The sequence below is a fragment of the Zingiber officinale genome, chromosome 2A (genome assembly GCF_018446385.1).
Source record: "Zingiber officinale cultivar Zhangliang chromosome 2A, Zo_v1.1, whole genome shotgun sequence".
Lineage (NCBI taxonomy): Eukaryota > Viridiplantae > Streptophyta > Magnoliopsida > Zingiberales > Zingiberaceae > Zingiber > Zingiber officinale.
The window spans coordinates 158,384,971-158,409,818 of NC_055988.1; the positions used below are offsets into that span (position 1 = coordinate 158,384,971).

The window sequence follows — 24,848 nt, forward strand, 5'->3', positions numbered from 1 at the left end:
TGGTAATCATATAACCAAGATTATACATGATAACTTGAACCAAACACACCCCTAGTGTCATCCTTCATGCCTCATGCCTCATGCCTCATGCCTATGTAGTCCACCCCCAATGGTTGTCATCCTCATTATCTCGATGTTCCTCATCTACATTAAGTCGATCTACCTCATATAACCTTCTCCGAACTCTACAAACTTCAATCCATTGAACTATCAATCAGGTCATGACTCTAATCTCAGATGTCCCAAACCATCTTTCTCTAATCTCTTTGGACCTTCAAGCCATTGAGTGTGCCACATTGGTCACACCAAGCCATCATCCATATACTTACCTCGTTGAGCCATGAGATCTCTAAATATTGAAACACACATATCAAATACCTAGGGAAAAACCTAACTTAAATCTTTTGCTCAAACATCAAAACTTTTGATCATAGCAAACCACTTGGTGCACGATTGCACCAACAGAGGGGCTTCATAAAGTAAACTGGGTGAATTGTATGGGTTCCAACTTATATTGGTGAATTGATTAGAAAAGATGGCTGAGCGAGTAAGTGCATGTAGCTTGTTGAAATATTTTATCATCAAAGAGAAAAACTTTCTACAAATTAAACACTGGGATGAAAAATGATCCATTTATTCCATTTTGTTTACCAAATTGAAAAAATATGTATTTCAATCACTTATTCTACCAATTAATTCCAAGGAATTGTATTCATTTTCAATTTCATTTCATGAACCAAACATAAGGTTAGTTTATTCTAAAGCTGTTGACTTTTAATGCTCAAGCGCTTACTATTTTCTTCTTCTGCTGCATTTTTAACTATAAAAAGTTTTACACAATAAATGTTTTCTGAGCTGATTGTATGGTTTTGGTGCTTCTTCCAGGATGGTTACGTTCCTTATCATTCTGCCAGAATTGAATTGTGCCCGGCAGCCTCCTTGGATCAATCAAAGAAGGCACATATTTTCATGGAAATGCTCAACAATTGCTTGGATCAGATACGCGCTCCCTCCCATGAAAGGCGAGTGTTTATGCGGTGTGATGTGAATTTTGACACATCTTCTCAAGCAAAAAACTTGAACACCTACATTGGCCGTGCTGCACACATAGAATTTCTTGAGTCTGACATATTTGCAAAATTCATCATGTGGTCTTTCCCGGAGTACTTTCTTTGACAAACTCTCCTTTAGCCAACCATTTCCATGCAACTTTCTGTTAGCCTACTTTGCAAGTGTCAACTGTCAAGCTGAAATGGAACCTACACGAGCATGTTGAAAATTATCCGGAGCTATTCCTTTTCCTCCCTTGATTACAATTATTTGGGACTTTCTAATAGATGTATTTGTCTTTATAATTATGTCCATGATGTGACACGGTCAATTGCTGTGTTGATCAAATTTTATGTACCTTACTCTCTCGATAACATTATTAAAACATTACAAGCATAGTTCTGTTGATTTGTCATTAATGGCAGAGCAAGCAGAACTCAGTGATTTGAAACTATGGTGGAAATTGATGATAAACTTCAATTGTAGGATATAAAGTTGCACCAATTTCATGGGCTACTTGATGAATGATTGAATGTTCTCTTGTATTCTACCGCACCAACTGGTTTTAGAGAAACTTCAATTGCAACAATGGGCATTATCGAGTGCAAGTTATGGTATTGAACAAAGGATGCATGTGGTGTGTCACAGCAGTTAAAAGTAATCAATGCATGAGATCCATTTGTTTTATGTCAACGGCATCAACAAAACATCATCTGCTTCTACGGTTGGAATTTAAATGAGAGGTGTCATTTTCCTTTATGGTAATTATTCACCTTAAATTTATTGACACAGTGCATAAGTAAAAAAAAACTTGAAAAGTCACAAAAAAAAAAGGATCCAGAAAATTATAAAATGAACTTCTAACATTCTCAAAAATTTATTTATTTATTTTTTTAAAAATATGTTAAATATTTTATTATTTTGAAATTACAAAACACTTTTAAAACTATCAAAATTCATAGATGATTTTTTGTTTTAAAAACTTGAGAAATTCAACAGTTCAGCTTGGTCACACCCAATGCATTTTGGTACTCTTTCATTGTTGACAAATAGAAGGGATGAACATTTTGATATATGGTTGATGCATAATGGATTTTCAAGACACATTACCAAGCAGGCTAGCATGTTCACCTCCCTCAAATACAAAGACAAGGAAACTCTATCATTTAGGAAGAATTATATGCTAGTGCAATCAGTCCATGGTTAGATTGATCAAGAGTTGTATTTTGATAACTTACTATCTTTGTTCCCTTGCCAAAGATGGCGAGGAACAGGGAGTAGGGGGTGGAGATGAGACGGGCTGCAGCAACCCAACCATCAAACCAAACACGACAACCGGTTGCAAACCAAAACTCGTTATTCGATCAGGAGAATGCCCTACAATTTATGCAACAAACTATTGAGCGGGTCACCCTGGAGATGGATGATGTGCACACAATTAAGGCTATGGTGGGTGATTGCTTGGTTGGTCGCTTTGTAAGATGATTCCCTAGGTGGCGGGCCATCAATGCCATGGCAAAGTGGTGGAAGTAGAGTTTGATGTTCAAGCTCATCAGACAATGTGACTCATGTTCAAATTCAAAAATGGTGAGAATTATGAACAAGTCCCACGTGGTGGTCTGTATATTGCACTTGGATACCCCCTATATCTTAAGCACTTGCCGAATGAGCTCTTGTTTCAAAGGGAGGTGCTTCAATGTCTACCAGTTTGGGTGCAAATTCCTAACCTCCCATTGGAGCGTTGAACGATTCATGTGTTGAGCAACTATGCAAGAGTTCTCGTGGAGGTGGGCATTACAAAGAAGTCACCAGTCGTCATCCCTATAACTTTTCCTGGAGGCATAAAGGTAGATCTTCCCCTTCACTATGAATCTTAATTCAAATTTTGTTTAACCTGCCGACGCATGAGGCACTACCATTTGCATTGCGATGTCACGAACAATCAACTTTCAGGGCAAGATTCTCAACTCTTAGATCGACAATCGATGCCAAAATCACCTGTTGATCATAGTTTATAGAGGATGGATGGGACTGAATTAGCGACTAATATTGAACCTACACGTGAGGATGCTGCAGTTGCTCCGTATTGCCGAAGGGCAACCGGTCATTAAGGTGGGGGAAGGAGTTGATGTCCCACTCGGTGTATGTTGATGGGGGTAGCTTCTAATCCAATCGGGGGAGGGGGTTCTAACTAACTCTTATAGAAAAAGGAGAAATTGTAATTATACTATTCACCCTAGTGTCGAACAAGATCTTATAATTTGGCATCAGAGCGGGAGACTCTTCACTAGTCTAACTGCCTGAGGAGCAAGCTAGAGGTTTGCGCTTAAAGTTTTTATTATTATTATTTTCTTTTTTATACAAAAGAACAGAAAAGTTGGAGTACAAAGGAAAGCTCGGCCGATGCTTCTACGAACCTCCACTATATGAGATAGAGAATTTCGAGAATTGGAGGTCGACGATGGAAAACTTCGCCCTAACGAGCGACTTCAACAGTTGGGTCACAATGAAGCAATCTTCTCATGCATATTTTAATTAACTGCAATATGGCATGTCTCATATACTATACATTTTATCCCTGATATTAATTGCTTATCTTAGAATGGATAGATATGACAAATATAGAACAACGAATATAGGTTTGATTGATACTTGTCTAACTAGTACTAGGGTGGAGCGAGATGATAATATGTTAGGAAAGTTTAGTCTAGGTAGTTAGCTGGGATAAGGAGTATCCTACTTGGTTTGCTTAGCTAAGTGAAATTGGCTGAAGCTACCTCACTACATCCTAGACTAGTTAAACTAGGATTCAATAGATTAGTTAAGTGTTTGATTTCTCGAATCAACTTTGTCTAAAGAAGTGGTTGTTGCTCCAATACCCAAGAAGGTCACTATGTTTCACTATGATTTGGAAGTTGAAACCTGAAATAAGCACTTATTGATCGATGATTAAACCTAAATCTAACGCAATGTCAAATAATCCTTAGAACTCAACCTAAATCAATAAAATTGGAATAATCATCTTATAAAACATATAAGATTACCTTAGTTGTATGTATTGAGATACAAAATGGGTGGGACGTTAAGATAACTTAAATTGAAAATATTTTGGAAAAGGTTTTCAAAAATTTATAGGAATATTTTATTTATTTATTTTTTAAATAGTGATTCACATAATGATGTTGAATGATATTTCATGTTTGATTGAGCGTATTATATCTATATTTTAAAAATCTATACATCTTTGAAATGATTGTTGTTGACTTACACTTAGCTTCTAGATCCTTAGGTCACCTAAACCTCTAAGAAACATAGAATGACTTCCTTGTCATTAATAAGGATGTCGTAAGAGGGATGTTAGGTTATGGAGGAGGCTCTCTTGAAAGACCAAGTTTTTAAATGATTTTTTTAACAAAATAAAGTATTGAAACAAATTTTAAAAATTTATTTGTTTTTTTTAAAATAACTTTGAAAATATGCTTAAAAATTATACCTTACAAAATTTTCAAATCTTTTTGAAAAATACTTGTAAAAATTTCTTTTTCAACAGAATTTGAAACTATACTTCAAAATCTTTCCTTCAATTTATTTCAAAATATTTGTTTTTGAAAACATTTCCAAAAAGATGCTTTCAACTTGATGGTTTCTCCTTATTTTCAAATTATTCTTCTATTTCAAAAATTGTAAAGCTATTTTCAATTTTCAAATTTCCTTTCTTGTTAGAAAAATGCTTAAATTCATTTTATAAAATCATACAATATATTTTTTGAAAATGACTTTGCAACAAATAAAATGGTCTTTCAAGATGGGTTAAGGGGATATAGTTTATCTATGGTTTACCAAACTCAATTGTTAGTGCAACACCAATGGTGCCCTTAAGAGTTTACATTGTTTTGATGTGTGCCAAAGGAGGAGAAAAGAGTGTTAACCTAAAATTCTCTAATTTTTCATAAATGAAAAATGTTAGGCTAAGTAATTTAGCCTAACTTAAACATATTGTCAAATATCAAAAGGGGGAGATTGTTGGTGTAATCTATCTCCACAGTTTGAGTGTTTGTTTGAACAATATGTCTAAAGAAATTTGATAAAGGGTGACTACATAACTTTATCATGGTTGATCAAGTTAAGTAAATAGTCCAAGCAAAGTCAAGCTTGACTTGAAGGTTGGAAATGAGTGAGAAGTCCAAGTAGGACTTGATATTTGGTAGTGACTAAGTTCTAGTGGATCTAAGCAACTGAAGTCCTGATTGGAAATCAGGTAGAAGCTAAATCTTGGTTAAGAACCAATCAAGAAAAGTTATAGTTAGGAGCTAGGTGAATCAAGTCTAAGTGGAGTCAGCTAGGAGTTGATTGCTTGACAAACAAGTTCAAGTTGAGTCAGCTAGGAGCTTATTACTTAAAGAGAGAAGTCTTGTAGGAGTAAACTCTAAGCAAATGAACCTAGTAGGTTAGGTAAACCAAGTACTAGGTTTTGCTTGTTGTTTTCTTTTTTTTTTTTAGGAAACGATAGCTAGATGAAGGTTTGGGCAGGATCAGTTGGGAACTGGTTTGGGTCACCAAACTCATGGTCCAATCGATTGAAAGGTAGTCCAGTTGATCGAAAAGTCCAATCAACCAGAAGTTAACCCGATCGAGTCTGAACGAGTTTGGTCTCAGCTAAGTTTTAGTTGATCACAGGGAAAACAGTGTGTTTGATCGACCGAGTGGTTAAAAACTTATTTTGATGATGAACAAGTTTGAAGCTACTTCAATAGCTTCCGACCTCCGGTCGACCGAGGAAGTGACGATCAAGTTCTATAAAAGGGGGAGTCAAGGCAATGTCTTCCAGTAACTCTTGTAAACGTCCATTTTTGTGCTAGTGTTTAGAAAGTGCTCCAATTTTTGCTCGTGTGCTCCGAGAAGCGCTAGGAGGAGTGTCTCGACACTTAGGGATTTAGATCCAATCCTACGGGTTTTGTTTCACTTGTTTCGTTATTATATCGCATATTCTTTCTATCTTATTTGTGATTGAGCCTTACAAATCTATAAGAAATTTCTCCGCCTTTGGAAGAGTTCTGAAAAGGAGATATGTACTAACTCTAGGGGTTGGGAACCAAGTGAAAATACTGTGTTTTTCTTGTGTTTTCCTTTCTATTTATTCTTTATTATTTCCATTGTGTTTTTAACTATCTATAATAGAAAAAAGAGAAATTTCTATTACGTTATTCACCCTCTCTAGCATTGAACAAGATCCTACAAATGGATTTTTATAGAGCTTGGCCAACTTGCTCTATAGATCACTTGCATCCTTATATCTGTCTAATTTTAATAAGATATCATTAGACATCAAATTAATCAAAATCTTGATTACCTTATCATGTGTCTCAGATTTCATGACGTGATCCTTAGTTCATTTGCTCCTTTTGAGCGATCTTCCTCTTTTATCTTTTGGAGCTTCAAATCTCTCTATGAGATCAAACCACTCCTCTATATTCATTTAGAAAATATCTCCATTTTTGCATACCATTAAGCAAATATTCTAATCCGAAGGGCAGTGGAACTCGATTGTCATATTCAAATCCATCTATATGGTCCATTTGTCTTGTCTTATTCCTATAATATCGTTTGTTAGGTATATAAGGACTCAAAGACTCACCTCTTTCTTCTTCCTCTAATGTTGTACTCCTTTGGCAGTCAGTTCAATGAAGAAAAGCCTCGCTATGATATCATTTATTAGGGCTAATGACATCACATATCACATTTGAAGCAATGAGGTTCTTGCAATTTTGTTGATCATGTGCTCATCTACAAGATGTTAATACAGTAAGAGAATATAAAAACAAACACAAATACATAACCCCTTGATTTTATGTTGGTTCAAAACTAGAGCTGTCAAACTGGCTGACCCATAGCGGGGTGGATCGGCCCGTGGCGGGTTGACCATTTGGCATGGCTGGGCGGGCCAACCCGTTATCTTGGTGCATTGAAAAATCTCCAATCCAACCCAATTTAAGATGGGTTATGGGAATGATGAGCCAACCCATGAGAAAATAATATATATATATATATATAATTAATGTTTTTAAGTTTGGATTACAAATTAAGCGGATCAAACCCACGAGCCCATTGAATTTTTTATTTTAGTTTTAAGTTTTGAAGAAAATTTTATTTTTTTTCTCAACGCGTGGGCCAATCCAAGCCCGCCGTGGGTTGACCTGCACAGGTCGCGAGCTTAGGCGGATTAGCCCACTTTGACCCACCTTTAAATGAGTTGATAAAATTTCAACCCAACCTACTTAAATTGTTTGGCGGGGCAAGCCAACTCGACGACCCTAACTCAAATTGATGACTCTATTCAAAACCCTCGGTTCCTACTCCACAACCTAGCCTCCTAGCGGTATCAGCACTAACTTTATCCTTCCCAAATATATTCTAATGACAGAGAAATCTCTTACAAACTTATTCTTATATAAGCATCACAAATAAAATATAAAGATAAAGATGAAAAATGAAATACAATATAAATAATAATTTACACAAGTGATCTTTACTTTGCTTGCTATTTGATTGGTTTGGATTGCTTTTTGAAGGTTTGGATTGCAACAACAATTCCCCTTAAAGTCTCTAAGAATCAGCATCGAATCCTCTAGGAAATCTTCCTTGCTTCAAGTGGTGGCTGTTTTTCACCTATTAATCAATTGTTCCCTCTGAATTTAACTTTTTCACTTACAGAATACTCTTTCTAATTCAACTTTGACCAAAATAGTCGACTACTCATTACCATCAATAAACTTTTGATAAACAAAATCGAGTGTCATAATCAAGTTCAAAATATTTTATTTGTTACAATAATGTCATCAATTGACTAATAATACCTATTAATCTATTGATGATAAATCAAGTTGATCAACCAAATTTTGGATATTTTATTTGTTGCAATAGTATCATCAATCGATTGCGCATATACCTAACAATCAACTGAACTACAACAAATCCCTTCAAACCCCCTCAAACCCAAAACTCGAGGTTTAAGGGCTTCTACTGACACACCTATATTAGTAGACTATAAAACATTATAGTTTCAGGTTGAAAAATACTATTATAGAAAATATTATTCATAGTAATTGACTGATGAACTACTCACAATGCTGAAAACACTTTTAACATTGAATTCGCTTATGCCAAGAGATCCCCATGTTTCTGAAACGTCTTCATATGATTAATATAGGTCAACCTTAATTTACTAGGGCTTCATCCTTGCCTAGTATCCAATTGAGTTCAATGTACTTGGATTTTACCTACTTAAAATCTAGTTAATTTGACCTACTAGGACTTCACCTAACTAGCATCTAGTCGGTTTGACTTGCTAGAACTTCTTTTCTCATGCCTAACATCCAACTAATCTTGACTTGCCAAGACTTTTTTATTTTTAAACATCTGTTCCTCCTTGACTTATTTGGACTTTTCATCTCATTCCTAATATTTGATCAACCTTAACCTGTTAGGACTTTATCATTGTCAAACATCTGATCCTCTTTAATTTGTTTAAACTTCTCTCATTGTGCATAACATTTGATACTTCATGATCTGTTAGGACTTCCATCATTGTCAAATGTCAAGTCATCTTGAACTTCACTTCTCATGCTAAGTGTCCAGTCCTCCATGACCCATTTGAACTTCGCCTTTGCCAACTCCCTATTAGACTTTCAACGACCAAGTGTCTAATCAACTATGATTCACTTGGACTTTATCTTTACCAAGTGTTTGGTCCTTTATGACTCATTTAGACTTCACTTTTATCAACTTTCTATTAGATTTTTAACCGCCAAGTGTCTTGTTAGTCATGATCTACTTGGACTTCTCCACTTTCGAACTCCTTGTTGGATTTTTGATTGTCGTCTGATCAATCATGACTCACTAGGATTTTTTATTCAACCAAACTAAATCAATCTAGGTCAATTTGACCTGAGCACCAACAATCTCCCTCTTCAACAAACTCTTCTTCTAATTAATGTCGTCAACAAACATATTGCTCAAATATCGAAACTCAACTCGAACTAAGTCGAACTTAGTAAATCTTGACCAAAGGTTGTGCCCCCCCTCCCCCCTCACACACAAATATTATTAAGAATAAAGGCGTTATCCCTTTAACAACTAAATATATGTTTATATATACTTAGACCTTAATACCCAATAAAAGAAATAAATCCTAACATATAGATGCCAATTTCCTAATTTGTAAAAGAAGAAAAGGAGTCCTAATAAAAAGTAAAAAGACTCATAATTCTAAAATTATTAAATGGGCTCAAAATATAAAAAAAGAAATTATCAAAAATATCTAAAATGCTAAAAAAACCTAAAATATCAAAAATACCTTAAATACTAAAAAGGTGAAAATTACTAAAAATATTTAAAATAATAATAATAATAATAATATATGAATACTCCTACATTAGCAATCTAGCTTAATTTCCACATTTGGTCAGCCAAAATTAAATAATAATAATAATATAGAAAATAAGAAAAGAAATAAAATAAAATTAGGTAAAAATTAAAGTAACGACTCTAGATCCTCGAGAGAGTGTCTTTTTATTTTTAAATAAGTGCCACATCATATATTTTATTTTAAAAATATCCTTATTCTAGGAGAGCACATCCTCTAGCCCGTAAATTACAGATCAAGGGATGGTCCATTATATGAGGACCTTTGATTTGAATGGATCCCACCTATTTAAAGATGGGGTCCATTCAAATCAAAAGTCCTCATCAATGGACCATCCTCTGGTCTACAATTTACTTCATATTCAACTTTTTATCTCATAGTACGAGATACATATATTAATTTTGAAAAAGAGAGATAAAAGAATACTGGATTAATAGTGGTAAAATATGATTAAATTTATTTAATTATAATTTATAAATAAATATATAGTAGAGGATTAATCTCAATAATATAAAAAGAATCATATAGTCGATCGCATTGAGTGAGATAAAATATTTAATTATTGTTGTTCTTATTATTCAACTTAATTTAAAAATAGTTCTCAGAGTTACGGTGCAACGGTTATACCTTCCAAGTGGTTAACCAGATATATGAGGTTCAACTATAGAGATTTTTATCCAGTGGTACGATAAACCTAAGTACGCTAGTCGATTGGATGAACCTCCACAAGTACTTCAAGATTTATCCTAATGGTCGATGAGAAACATCCACATGGTCAGATCAATCATTTTCAAAATTATTCGATTCGAAAGGCTGAATATTTAGATTATTTAAAAAAAATTAAAAAAATACTATATATGAAACACTTTTATATAAAATTATTTTCTTATCAACTTTATTAAAATTACTCGAATTTGATCGAAACTATTTCAACTTGGATGAAATCATTTTTAAAGCTGTTGTAGCACATTGGTCTCTTATTTAGATTTTGATCAGCGTAAAATTTTTAATTAAGTGAGTAATTTTAATAAACTTCGTAAAAGCTATTTTAATATAATAATATTTTATATATAATAATTTTAATTAAATTGAGTTAGTGTAAATTACGAAGATAATCAACGGCCCATCAATCTTAAATTTATTGACAATAACAATTTTATATAAATCAATTTGCCAGCCACTCCAAATTGATATAGCTGGATGAATCTTGTCAAGGTGGTCTGACCTGGCCACTCCAAATTTAAAAAAAAAAAAAAATTGCTTTTTCGTCTTCTGTCTGAATCTCTTCTATTTTTCGTCTGTCCCGTCCGATCCATGAACCACTCAATTCTATTCTCGTCAGATGTTTGCCTTGCATGAATCTTCGCCATCTTCGCAGGCAGGGCATCCTCCCCCAAAGGCCAAAGATCGCTCCCCAACCTGTCCATGAATTGCTACCAAGGTTAGGGTTTTGTTGGTGATGTCTTGTGGCTCCTCAGACCCACCTACATACTGCTCAGCTGCTTCTCCTGAGCTGAAGCTCTACCAGGCCTTCATCTTCTCGGTTCCGGTCTTCTTCACCTTTGTCCTCCTGCTTTTGTTCTATCTGTCCTACTTGCAGCGCCGCCGGGCGCATTGGCAATCCCTCAGATTGAGGGCCGCCCAGCTCAGTCGAGGAGAAACATCGAGAGTATGTTATTATCTTTTAACATCGGCGGGGGTTCTGCCGAACCCTCCTGTTCTAGTTGCTTTCATTCTTTAAATTTGTTACTTTATGTGCGCATCCAGCGGCCGGGGTCGGGCATAAAGAAGGAACTGAGAGAGATGCTTCCGGTAGTTGTGTTCAAAGAGAGCTTCTTGATCAGAGAGACACAGTGAGTGGTTATCATGGCTAATTCAACGAATTTTGCGATTCCCTATTATGTTGATGCGATGAGTTTTACAACCTTTGGGCATATCATAGATTGTTGAACATGATGTGCACATTGCTATTCCCTAAACTTATGATAAATACTTGACTATCTTCCTTGCGTGGAATAGGATCTTCTGAATCCACCAGCAAAGCAACACAATTGTGGCTTGCCAATTCAGTTGTTTTGTTGAGTAGGAAAGCAATGTGAGGTCTTGGCAGGCAGATTTCTCCACCATTAATCAGAAGAGAAGTTATGATATATTGCTCTGATATTAATGTTGAAATCAAAAATGAAATAGACTTTGTGAATTTCTCTATCAGCTGATTCTGCAGCTTCTATCGTTGTCCTAAGAAGATATCACCAATATGGAAAATCTTCTTGGATTCAGAATCTCAGTATCTTCTCTTGTTGACATCATCGGAAGAAGATGAAATTAATGGGAAGGAGAATGTTTTTTCATTTGGATGCCTAATAGGTATATCACACAAACCTGAAATAACTACCATGTACTTATTGTGAGGAATGGTAATGTATCCATGTTTATCCATCATGGACAAATCTGACCTGATCCATTTATTTCTTCAAAGGAAACCTCTCTTCTTTCTTGTCGCACTGTTTTTCCTTTTTCTGATTAAGCCACAGGGAGGAGAGGGGATGCAAAGCACTTCTATATCTCTGCAATTATCCCTGCCATAAAAAATCCTATGCACAATTTCTTTGTTCTTTCATCTTCCTTCAACAATTATTCAAAAGAATTAACTTTTTGTTTCATCTTTCTTAACTGATTACCTAATCTAGTTCTAAGTTTATTTTCACGATGACTCACCATTTCAATTTTGGAAAATAACTATTTTTTGTTCTTGAACATGGAGTGTGCAATTGTGGGTTAAGATGCATGTTAGTGTTCAGATCAGCATCGATCCAGTTGTATGTTTTTGCAGAATTCTACCCTTAGAGAAGACTGCTCTTTTGCCCGTTTGGCAAGTAATTTGCCAATATTTTCTTCTAAGTTCTCCAGCATGTCCAATATAGTCTGTAATTCTGTATGGATCTAAGATTGTCTTCTGTATTTGAGTGTTTTGATTCCAAGGTCCTTACACCAAATATCTACTTCTCTCACAATGATGGTGTTATTTTTTTCTCATCGTCGAGGAGAAAGTTGCTACAAGTAATGTTCATTATAAAAATAAAATTGCACAATAAACTAGAGCTTCGTGATTTCTTTAATAATAAGGTTTGGTGCAGTTTTACTAGAAATGTTCATTAAATGCTACTAGCCAATAGAAAAAGACAAAAGTGATTTCAAAAGGTAGTGAGTGTACTAAAATTATGTTGACATGTCTTGTTAAAGTTGTCATGCATCCAGATCTTGATGTATTGGGTGTAGATTTATACTCAGTGGACTGCAAAATTATTCTCCTTGTAAGTTATAGAATTGTATTTTTCTCCTTTCATCATTTGTTTTTTCTCTCTTAAGTTATAGAATTGTTGTTACATGGATTACGAACACTATTTTGGCAAGGGATCCCAACAATTATATATAATTTTCATATGTGGTCTACAAATGATGTTAGTTCCTGACTGTTCTTGGGAATTTAATTTGGCAGGGGTTGATAATTTTTTGGATAGGAGGAGCCAATTCATTGATTTAGAGAGAGAGGTTTGCTAGCACGCTTGAAAGGGGGGAAGAGAAGTATGGCAAATAAGATAGAAAAGGAGAGAAATGATGTTAAATCCTGACCGTAGACTATCTAGGATGGACTTGTTAACTCGTGATGAGAAAAGGCAGAATTTTGGATTGGTGTGAAGTTGAGCATCAATGGACACAGTGTCTCAATCAACAAGGAAGCAAAAAGATATTTCGCTCCTCCCAAGTGGCCAAGTATTGCCGGTCCCATAACAAGATACAGGCAAGTAATTCAAGTACGTATCAGGCCCCCAAGAAGGAGGGTATTCCGCTGCTGTCAGCCTCATGATTCAAACCCGTGTCCAAGGAAGCAATTCTGCCTCCTTGGAACCACGCTCTAGGGCAATGTCTCAATCAACAAGTTCATAGGGTGGCATGCTTTAGTCAGGGATATCTTGAGGGAGGAGAGAGATAACATCAAAATAGAAAATTGTGTTAATAATTGAATGATATAACAATGAGGTACAACTTCTCTTATAGTCTTTACATGTTATGCTTGCCCCCAAGGCTACGGTGTAGCGGAAGGATACCAAGTTGTCACCCAGATACCCACGGTTCGATCCCCAAGTATGGTGCATTTGTAGGGATTTTTCTCTAAATGGGGTGCACAACTACAGGATGTTGGGCTTCTAAGCCGCTTGCCGCGAGCACTTCCCGATTTATCCTATCGGCTGGTGAAAAACTTTTATGGAGATAGGCCGGTCATCCCAGATTCGGTGTTACCTGGTTCATCATTTTTTTTACATGTTATTGTTTAGTGTTACCTGGTTCATCATTTTTTTAACATGTTATTGTTGAGATAAAATAGAAAGAAAATAGGCTAGGTGTACTGAAAATAGTTAAAGTAGCAATAACAAAATTGTTATCTTAAAAAATTGTATCTTGGATCAAATAGTATAGAAGTTGTAATTTAGCCCCAATTCTGACTAATCACCGGACCAACTTATTTTAAATGATTATTTTATTTGCATCACTTTTGTGTTACTTCAATTGCAGAGTTTTTTTTCCCCCTAAATGATGCTCCCTCACAACAAGAGTTAAAACACATTCCTCCTATCAAGGGTTGCTGCAGGTTCAGCATCTAAATATAGACTAGTCACCTTTTCCCTTCTCTATTATTGTGTTCATGAAAAAAACATCTAAATTTAACATGTTATTGTTGAGATAAAATAGAAAGAAAATAGGCTAGGTGTACTGAAAATAGTTAAAGTAGCAATAACAAAATTGTTATCTTAAAAAATTGTATCTTGGATCAAATAGTATAGAAGTTGTAATTTAGCCCCAATTCTGACTAATCACCGGACCAACTTATTTTAAATGATTATTTTATTTGCATCACTTTTGTGTTACTTCAATTGCAGAGTTTTTTTTCCCCCTAAATGATGCTCCCTCACAACAAGAGTTAAAACACATTCCTCCTATCAAGGGTTGCTGCAGGTTCAGCATCTAAATATAGACTAGTCACCTTTTCCCTTCTCTATTATTGTGTTCATGAAAAAAACATAAAGATTATGTTACTCTCATGCCGAGATCATATATCGTCAAGTTAGTTGACAAAAGTCAATGGGAGTGAAGCATTCATTAAAGGAGATTTTGGTGCAAACAAACTTAGAAGTGTTTGGAGAAGATAATAAGGGTTGTTATATTGAGTAACTTGAGTTTGTGCACTTGTTAACTCAGTAATTGTCATAAATTTTGAATAATGTAGCTACTATAATAAACCACGGCCAATGTGATTGCTTCATACCTAAAAAGATACGGTACATTACATAACTGATGGTGCATACCAGTTCGAGCCAGAAATGAACCATCTAATCTCTATTAAGTGGGAAGATGCGGGTTGTGTAAAGGGTATTCCGATATTTTCTCTTTCCTAAAGATTTCATTTAAATTAGAACAAATTAATCTGATGAACTATTCAGCTTTTCAATAGGATATTACTTAACTTATGCCGCATGCTTTAAGAAATGTTAGTTGTTTTTTTATTTGCCTAGATGCTCTGTGTGCTTGGGGGAGTATCAGTCGGATGATCGCCTTCAGAGAATACCTCATTGTGGCCACACTTTTCATGTCGACTGCATTGATCATTGGCTTGCATCCAACACCACGTGTCCTCTCTGTCGAGTTTCGCTGCTTCCTACAACCAAATTCACATCTAGCATTTCAGATCACACGGCCATAGCAATGGAACATGGGGTCTTGGACCCACAACCATTGGAGAGGCCGACTAATTCAAGACTTGTTAGCTCTGAAAATGAAGCATTTGATGCACAAAATGGTGTCAATGGATTTGCAGGTTCCAGGAGAGAGGTTGAACAACATACAAATGTTCAGCAAGGGTCAGTGGCAATTGTAATTGAGGCCAGTGGAAGTGTCTGAGAAAAGTGCTAGCGCCTAATCTTCCACGAATGTTATTTAAAATAATGTGGCATCTCAGGATGTATCCATAATTTCAATTATCATGCGAATGCTTTCTGCAAGTAGTTGAGTCTGATAAGAGTTTGATCGAATGAGGTTGTTGTTATGCCACTTGCAGTAAACATGTACTTTAAAATACCAATTGTTGTAAACATTTAACTGTTCTATGGCTGATAATGCAGTAGCTATTGTTTTCATAGCCATGTTTTCCAGAGGTTTTGTTGTCATGTATTTGTTGAAACATATATGACACAGGTGCCACATGAACATGCGGTTTTTTAGATTTCTATGTAGATGCATTAATACCATCTCTTAAGTTTTATCTCATCACCTCTCAAGGAAACGCTGAGACCAACTTATGAAGCTCAACCGGTGTCCTTTGAGTAAAGAAAAGATCAAAGAAATAAAACAGACAAACACAATTGGCGAAGGCAACATTCTTTTTATCTTCGACAACTCTGGAGTAGAATCCTTGAATCACTAATGCTATGGAAAGTAATATTTTATTTTTCATTGGATATTTATGAAATAATTATTTTATAGTTTACCATAAGATAAATTTAAGATATGTAAATTTTTTTTAGAGTTGTTTTCTTCCATGATCTTTCTTAACTAATTTTCAATAAAATAATTTTAACAATCCATGTAAAATAGAGAGGAGCAAAATGGGTATGAAAAATGAGTCGAGTAGGAAAACTATGTCCACTGGTTTGAATGGGACAAGTAGGTTCAGTAGGTTTACAAGTGAGACTAACAAGCCAAGACAAATCAAATAGTCAAAGAAAGAGAGGCTAATAGGTGAGCAAGATGAATAGGTTGAGGGGTTTAGGCAGGATGAATACACTTGGCTTGAACAAGATGTATTGGGGGTTGAACACAGAATAAATTAGGTAAGTTAGTGATGTAGCAAAAATTATTGAATCATTTGATTCGAAGACTAACATCGAAAATAACTTTTTAAAGACATGATGATCATATCAGGAAATAGACATTCAAAACACACAGTTTAAAAAAAAATGATAGAAAATATTATTGATGATCAAAAACTGTCCTAAAATCAACTAAACAAATGGTTTTATTAGTCTCAAAATTCTAACTTTATAAAAGATGCAAATAACTTGAACTATAAACCCTAAAAGATAATAAAAGGATTAAAATTCTTCCGAATTTTTGAAAAGGCTTTAAACGATATTTTTTAAGTTTAAGGCTGAGCCATTATAAGTAAACTTAGTAACAAATATAGATCTTTAAATGAGTTTTGATTTGATATATTATGGATCTTATACTTCAACCCGTGTTAAGAGTTATGACTCTCAAAACTTATCCACCCACGATCGTCAATTAAAATGGTTCCATAACTATAGACTCTATGTTGTTTCGCATGAGCTAGTTGAACTAGATAAATTAAGCGAGATGGTGGACTATGTGAAATATAATGAAGTAGGCGTACTAAATAAGCTTGGGTACTTTTTAATTGCATATATTGTATAATTATCAAGACTAATGCTTGGACTTTCCTATAATCCCAATAGTATGTTTTATTACTATTTACATTTCATTCCATTTTTTATGAATAACTATTCTATTTTATTTGATCAAAATTCCATTTGATTTGATGTAGTGAAGACAATGTGCATGGCCTGAATATAATAAAGAATCTGATAGCATCATGGTCTTAACTTTATGGAAATCAAGCTGGATGTTATGCTCTAAAACTTTAATGTAATTTAAATAAATATTAATAAGAGTTAAAAAGAATTTAGTAGATTGAAGACAAATATTTTTATGAAGCATGTAGTTTAAAAGTTGATTTAGTGGTTTTAAATTAATTTTTGAGATACTTTTGAGGATCCAGGAATAAAAGTTTAGGTGGACTTGAACTTAATATAACAATTTATATGTATAAAAAAAATCATTACACTACATGTTCAAAAAAATAATTACAAGGATAAAATGAAAAAAAAGAATGAAAGTCTTATCCTCTTTTCCAATGGTCTTGACTAGTTATGAGGAAGAAAAGGAAAAATAAGAGTTGCTCTTATTGAAGAAGAAAGAGTAGAATTATTATTGGTCGGTTGGAAAACAATAAAAGAAGGGAAGAAGGAAGGTTGTTACTTTCGAGAAGAGGAAGAAGAAGAGAGAGCTGCCATGGGAGAAGGAGAAGAGAAAAATAACTAAGCTATTGTTCAGAAGGAAGGTTCGACTTAATCACTTAAAGATCAAATAAAGCTTGAACTAGGATAAGCTCAAATTTAAATCAAATGTTTTATGTATAAACTAGTGCAACCCAAGTTGAATCAATTTAGTTAGCTAAGTTTAATTGAATTAAGCCTTAGGTATGATTACTATCTCTTATTTCCTCATCTCTCTCATCCTTAATCACATAAAGCTCGCCCCTCTCATTTGACAAGAAGGCAAAAACCTTAGTTACAAAAAGGTTGTACAATTCATTTTTATGTTTTGATAAAGGATAAAGTCATATTATGTATTTGATTATTTGTGTAGTGTGTAGGTATATGACATTTGATGGTGAGTATTGCAGGTGAAATATAGGAAATTAATCTCGATAAATTAAGGTTGATTAGATGCTTAACTAGTGAAAATCTTAACAGTGCAAAATTGATTAAATGGTTGAAAAAAAGAGGAACACCTCAAGGTAACATGGGTTTTGGAGAATGGTATTCTCTAAACTTGGTGGATTTCCTTTTGCGAAAAGATGAGTTTGAGTGCACATGTAACTTAAGCCAATCAAGGGTTAAATTAAACTCTGACTAAAGCATTAATTAGAAGTGGCTTAGTTAGTGCTTTACTTGAAAGAGATGACTTGAGGGCATAATGATCTCTCCTATTGAGATTGTATTTATAATAATTTACAATATAATTATAGCTCAATGATTTACAACAATTAAGAATAATTAATGCTAATTAATGCTAATTAAAGCTAATTAAAGCTAATTAAAGCTTGCTAAAAATAATCAAGACAGCTAGCTAACATAATTTACACCTCAGAGCTTTCCTAAATAATCTATATTCTCGACACTCCCCCTCAAGCTGGTTTAAAGATATCTTCCATACCCAGCTTGCTTACTAGACATTCAAATTGTCTTTTGTGTAGCCCTTTTGTAAGTAGATCAGCAACCTGTTCAATGGTGGGAATATAGTCCACACTAATCACATGATTGTCTATTTTTTCTTTGATGAAGTGCTTGTCGACTTCCACATGCTTTGTGCGATCATGAAGTACTGGATTGTGTGCAATTGAAATTGCTGCTCTGTTGTCACAGTGCATCTTTATTGGCGCCAACTCTGATATCTTCAATTCCAATAATAGTCTCTTGATCCACAAAACTTCACATATTCCATGAGCTAAGGCTCTAAACTCAGCCTCTGTGCTGCTTCGAGCTACCACATTTTGTTTCTTGCTACGCCAAGTGACCAAATTACTGTTGGTTGCTACTCGGAAAACCTATAGGTTCCACTGTACAAAAATTTTGTACAAAGATCTGAACCTTTTCCTAGCTACCATGTGTTCTTTTAAATTAAATTTTGGATCGCCTGCGGAACTTAACACGTTTGATCCAAAACTTAATTTATTTGTTCTTTTAGGTTTTGACTTGGATCTCCTGCGGAACTTAACATGTTCGACCCAAGTCTCCTTAAGTTATTAATTCCATTAAATATTAATTTCCATAATTGGTTCCCAGTACTGACGTGGCGAGGCACATGGCCTTCTTGGATATGGGAGCAACCACCACCGACTAGACAAAACCTTTTATAGAAAGCTAATATTTAATTTCCTAAAATAACTTTAGGTTAACCAAAGAGAACAATCAAATCACAAGGAAAAGAAAAAACAAAAGAACACAACATCGAAAAATATATTCGAAATTCTAGAACATAAGCCTCTTGTATTTGGTATTATTTCCATAAATAACTAGCATGATGCGGAAATAAAAATTACTAGTTATACCTTGTAGAAAAAACCCCTTGATCTTCTACCGTATTCCTCTTCTAACCTCGAACGTTGTGTGGGCAACGATCTTCCGAGATGAGAAACCACCAACCACCTTCTTCTCCTCCAAGCAAGGTTCGGCCACAAAGGAAAAACTTCACCAAGGAGGAAAACCAAAATACTAACCAAGCTCCAAGAGATGCTAGCTTTCTCTCCTTCTTCTTCTTCTTCTCCGAGTAGTATCCGGCCACCACAAGAGCTCCAATGGAAGAGAAGGGTTCGGCCACCACAAGAGGAAGAGAGGGAGAGGATGGCCGGCCACACCAAGGAACAAAAGAGGGAGAGAAAATAATAGAGGTTGTGTCTCATGAAGGCACCCCTACCCCTTCTTTTATATTCCTTGGCCTAGGCAAATTAGGAAATTTAATTACAATAAAATTTCCTTAATTTTCCTTGACATGAATTAATTGAGAAAAATAAAATAAAATTTCCCAATCAACTTGTGATGGCCGGCCACAATCAAAAGAGCAAATTAGGAGAGTTTTAATCAACAAATTAAAACTTCCTAATTTGTTTCCGGAAATTTTAAAAAAATAAAATTTCTCTTTAAAAATCTCTTCATGGTTAATAAAAGGAAATTTCTATAATTTTAATTTTATTAACATGTGAATAATTTTAAAGAGAAAATAAAACATCTCTCCAATCTACAAATAAGGAAAGAGATCTAATCTCTTTCTTTAATCTTTTGTAGATCTTTTACAAGAGAGATATTTTAATTTTAATTCTCTTTAAATTATATCTTTCACATAATAATAAAAATTAAAATTAAATTTATTTTTTAATTTAATTTGGCCGGCCCTACTAGCTTGGGTTCAAGCTAGGGCCGGCCACCCAATTTTATACCTAGGCCGACCCTAGCTTGTTCCCAAGCTAGCTTGACCGGCCCCTATTGGGTGGGTATAGAAGGTGGGTATAGGTGGGTATAGAACTCTATAAATAAGAGGCTACGATAGGGACCGAGAGGAGGAATTGGTTTTGGTCTCCCGATAAAATTAAGCATCCCGTGTTCGCCCCGAACACACAACTTAATTTTATCAATGATAATTCATTCTACTAGAGAACTATCATTGAACTACCGCACCAATCCCAAATTACATTTTTGGGCTCCTTCTTATTATGAGTGTGTTAGTCTCCCTGTGTTTAAGATATCGAATGTCCACTAATTAAGTGAGTTACTGACAACTCATTTAATTAATATCTAAGTCCAAGAGTAGTACCACTCAACCTTATTATCATGTCGGACTAAGTCCACCTGCAGGGTTTAACATGACAATCTTTATGAGCTCCTCTTGAGGACATTATCAACCTAGTATCTCTAGGACACAGTTTCCTTCTATAATCAACAACACACACTATAAGTGATACCATTTCCCAACTTATCGGGTTTATTGATTCATCGAACTAAATCTCACCCATTGATAAATTAAAGAAATAAATATCAAACATATGTGCTTGTTATTATATTAGGATTAAGAGCACATACTTCCATAATAACTGAGGTCTTTGTTCCTTTATAAAGTCAGTATAAAAGAAACGACCTCTAATGGTCCTACTCAATACACTCTGAGTGTACTAGTGTAATTATATAGTCAAGATAAACTAATACCTAATTACACTACGACCTTCTAATGGTTTGTTCCTTTCCATTTTGGTCGTGAGCTTCTGTTTATAATTTATAAGGTACTGATAACATTATCTTCTGCATATGACACCACATGCTATGTTATCTACAATATAAATTAATTGAACAACTACAAACAAATGTAGATAAATTGACCAAATGTGATTCTTTATTTAACATGAATGTTTACAAAGCTTAGGCTTTCAGTATACACTCCAACAATCTCCCACTTATACTAATGACTAAGCTGCCATATCTTCTACCATACATCTGATTCTCATTCCCTCCACATGCCGATCGAAAGCTTTTGCCGGAAGGGCCTTAGTGAAAGGATCTGCCAGGTTATCCGCTGATGCAATCTTGGCGATGACAACTTCTCCTCGCTTCACGATATCTCGTAGGTGGTACTTGCGCCCTATATGTTTACTTGCCTTATGAGCTCGTGGTTCCTTCGAGTTTGCAACTGCACCGCTATTATCACAATAAATTGTGATGATTTTGGGCAAACCAGGAATCACATCTAAGTCCATTAGAAAGTTCCTGAGCCATACTGCTTCTTTAGCCGCCTCTGGCCACATACTCGACTTCCATGGTTGAGTCCGACACATTCCGCTTAACACTCCTCCATGAAATGGCTCCACCTCCTAAAGTAAACACATAGCCCGATGTGGACTTATCGTTATCCCTATCCGATTGAAATCAATCCTGTAACCCATGGAGCGGATCGTCTGCTTGGTAAACTAGCATATAATCTCTAGTCCTTCTCGGTACTTTAATATATGCTTACCGCATCCAATGTCCTTGTCCGAGTTACTCGATATCTGCGACCATGCCCACAAACAGATATCGTGTCTCGTACATAGATTGCATACATTAGACTTCCTACACCAAGTATAAGGAACCGCTTTCATGTCTTCTATCTCTTTCGACGCCTTTGGAGACATCTCCTTAGACAGAGCTACTCCATGTCTAAAAGGTAAGAAACCTTTCTTGGAACTCGCATGCTAAAACGAGCAAGGATTGTATCTATATATGAAGCTTGGGAGACACAACATTCTTTTCTTGCGATCCCTTATCACTTTGATCCCAAGAATGTGTGCACACTCTCCTAAGTCCTTCATATCAAATTGTTTGGACAACCATACCCTTACGTCTGATAATACCTTGACATTGTTGCCAATTAACAAAATATCATCTACGTATAGTACAAGAAATACCACCACGTTTCCGTTACACTTCTTGTATACACAAGACTCATCCGGACACTGAATAAATCCATACGACTGGATTACTTCATTAAACCGGATGTTCCAAGACCTTGAAGCTTGCTTCAGTCCATAAATGGACCGATTGAGCTTGCACACTAGATGCTCTTTGCCTTTTTCAATGAACCCTTCTGGTTGCTTCATATGAATGTTCTCTTCAAGACTTCCATTAAGAAATGCCGTCTTGACATCCATTTGCCAAATCTCATAATCCATATGAGCAGCAATGGATAAGAGTATCCGGATAGACTTAAGCATGGCTACCGGTGAAAAGGTCTCCTCATAATCGATTCCCTCTTTCTGAGTGTACCCTTTCGCAACAAGCCTAGCTTTGAAGGTCTCTACCTTCCCGTCTGTCCCTCTTTTCCTTTTGTAGATCCACTTGCATCCAACGACTTTTACACCATCAGGTGGTTCTACAAGCTCCCAGACTTTATTAGAGTACATAGACTCTATTTCAGAATTCATTGCCTTTTACCAAGATGCTGCATCTATATCTTGGAGTGCTTCGTCGTATGTTCGTGGATCAGGTTCATGTTTACCCGGGACCAAGTCCGAAGACTCTCCCAAAAACATGAATCTTTCAGGCTGCCTTACAACCCTCCCACTACGACGAGGCACTGTCTGTGGTTGTGTATCATGTGTGACACGTGTTGCAGTCTCTTGTGGTACTTCATCTTGTACTGTTGGTACTGAAGTAGACATGTCCTCTCTAAGTTCTTCTAAAACAACTTTACTACTGGGCTTGTGATCCATTATATAGTCTTCTTCTAAAAACTGGGCATTGGTGCTAACAATGACCTTCTGGTCTTTAGGACTATAAAATAAACCACCTTTCGTTCCTTTGGGATATCCTACAAACACGCGAACTTCTGTACGAGATTCTAACTTATCAGCATCTGGTTTCAGCACATGTGCTGGACTACCCCAAATCCGAATATGTCTTAGACTGGGTTTTCGCCCATTCCACAATTCTATGGGAGTAGAAGAAACTGATTTAGAAGGTACTAAGTTCAGAACATATACTGCTGTTTCCAGAGCATATCCCCAAAACGAATTTGGTAATTCTGAATAACTCATCATTGATCTAACCATCTAAGAGTCCTATTCCTTCGTTTTGCTATTGGGGTGTTCCAGGTGCAGACAATTGGGATTGAATCCCGGCCTCTGATAAGTAATTCCTAAACTCTCCTAAGAGGTATTCGCCACCACGATCTGACCGTAGTGTCTTGATACTTTTACCTAGTCATTTTTCCACATCAGCCTTGTATTCTTTGAACTTATCAAAGCACTCGGACTTGCGGCGCATTAGGTAAATGTATCCATATCTTGAATAATCGTCTATGAAAGAGACAAAATATTCAAAACCTCCTCTTGCCTGGACAGACATAGGACCACACAAATCAGAGTGAACCAACTCTAACACTTCTTTGGCTCTATACCCCTTGGCCTTGAACGGCCTCTTGGTCATTTTACCTTCCAAGCAGGATTCACAAGTTGGAAAATTTTCCAACTCTAATGAACCCAAAAGTCCATCGGCTATAAGCCTCTGAATCCTACTTAAGTTAATATGACCAAGCCTTAGATGCCAAAGATATGTTTGGTTCATTTCCGAAGGTTCTTTTCTCTTATTAGAATTAGAAGATGAGTTATAAATTTCCATGTTTTGCTTTGTGGAAGAAATTGGATTTAAAGTATACAAATTGCCAACTAATGCACCAGAACAGATAATCACTTTATTTCTTTTAATAACTACATCGTTACTAAAAGAAACTGAATATCCATCTAAAAACAGTTTAGAAACTGAAATTAAATTCTTTCTAAAACTGGGTACATAAAGACAATTTCTTAAAACCAAATTCCTATTTCTACTAAAAGATAAGTAGATGTCTCCCACTGCAACAGCTGCCACCTTAGTAGCATTGCCCATGTAGACGATAATTTCTCCTTCAGATAGTCGTCGGGTTTCCTGGAACCCCTGCAAGGAATTGCAGACATGATCAGTGGCTCCTGTATCTACACACCAGGTGCTGGTAGATAACACCGCTAAACATGTTTCAACAACTAGAGTATGAGATATACCTTTGTTTTGGTTCCTACGAGGACAGTCCGCCTTCCAATGTCCTGCATGGATGAAGCACTTGCCCTTCGGCTTCTTCATTCTAGCTTTAAATCCCGTACTCTGAGATTTATTCACTTTCTTTGCTGAACCAGCTTGTTTCTTCTTCTTCTTTCCTTTCGGTTTAGAAGTAGAACCATTTTCAGCATAGTGAATTTGAGCATTGTGACGAAATAATCCTTCGGCTGGTTCTGTCAGTAGTTCCGCTAATGAATAAACCCTCTTATTCATATTATAGTTAAAGCGTCAAAACTTAGGTAGCGCTTGGAGGATCATATCGATCTGGTTTCCATCAATTTCTCCTCCAAGGATCAGTATCTCGCTCGGATAAGCCATCATCTTTAGGATATGATCCCTTACAG

The 24,848-nt window shown here is 35.6% G+C and overlaps 2 protein-coding genes across 2 annotated transcripts in view; both read left to right on the plus strand.

The window, feature by feature from the left end:
* LOC122042893 (protein FAM135B-like) overlaps positions 1-1,449 on the plus strand; it is a 71,847-nt gene extending 70,398 nt beyond the window's left edge. Inside the window, exon 15 of the mRNA XM_042603281.1 lies at positions 886-1,449. Within this exon, the coding sequence (XP_042459215.1) occupies positions 886-1,176 (291 nt within the window). The 3' untranslated portion in view covers positions 1,177-1,449. The remainder of the gene's footprint in view (positions 1-885) is intronic.
* A 9,246-nt stretch (positions 1,450-10,695) lies between these two features.
* LOC122042894 (RING-H2 finger protein ATL58-like) lies at positions 10,696-15,666 on the plus strand. Its single transcript, XM_042603282.1, has 3 exons — positions 10,696-11,141; positions 11,240-11,325; positions 15,046-15,666. The coding sequence occupies exons 1-3, from the start codon at positions 10,932-10,934 to the stop codon at positions 15,428-15,430; spliced, it is 681 nt and encodes a 226-aa protein (XP_042459216.1). The 5' UTR covers positions 10,696-10,931; the 3' UTR covers positions 15,431-15,666.
* The last annotated feature ends 9,182 nt before the right edge of the window (positions 15,667-24,848 follow it).

Bases quoted from the DNA above. Each gene is read 5' to 3' on its own strand.
- LOC122042894 (XM_042603282.1), top strand. From the start codon at position 10,932: ATGTCTTGTGGCTCCTCAGACCCACCTACATACTGCTCAGCTGCTTCT. The intron at 11,142-11,239 runs GTATGTTATTAT...GTGCGCATCCAG, and splicing joins GTCGAGGAGAAACATCGAGA to CGGCCGGGGTCGGGCATAAA. The intron at 11,326-15,045 runs GTGAGTGGTTAT...TTATTTGCCTAG, and splicing joins TTCTTGATCAGAGAGACACA to ATGCTCTGTGTGCTTGGGGG.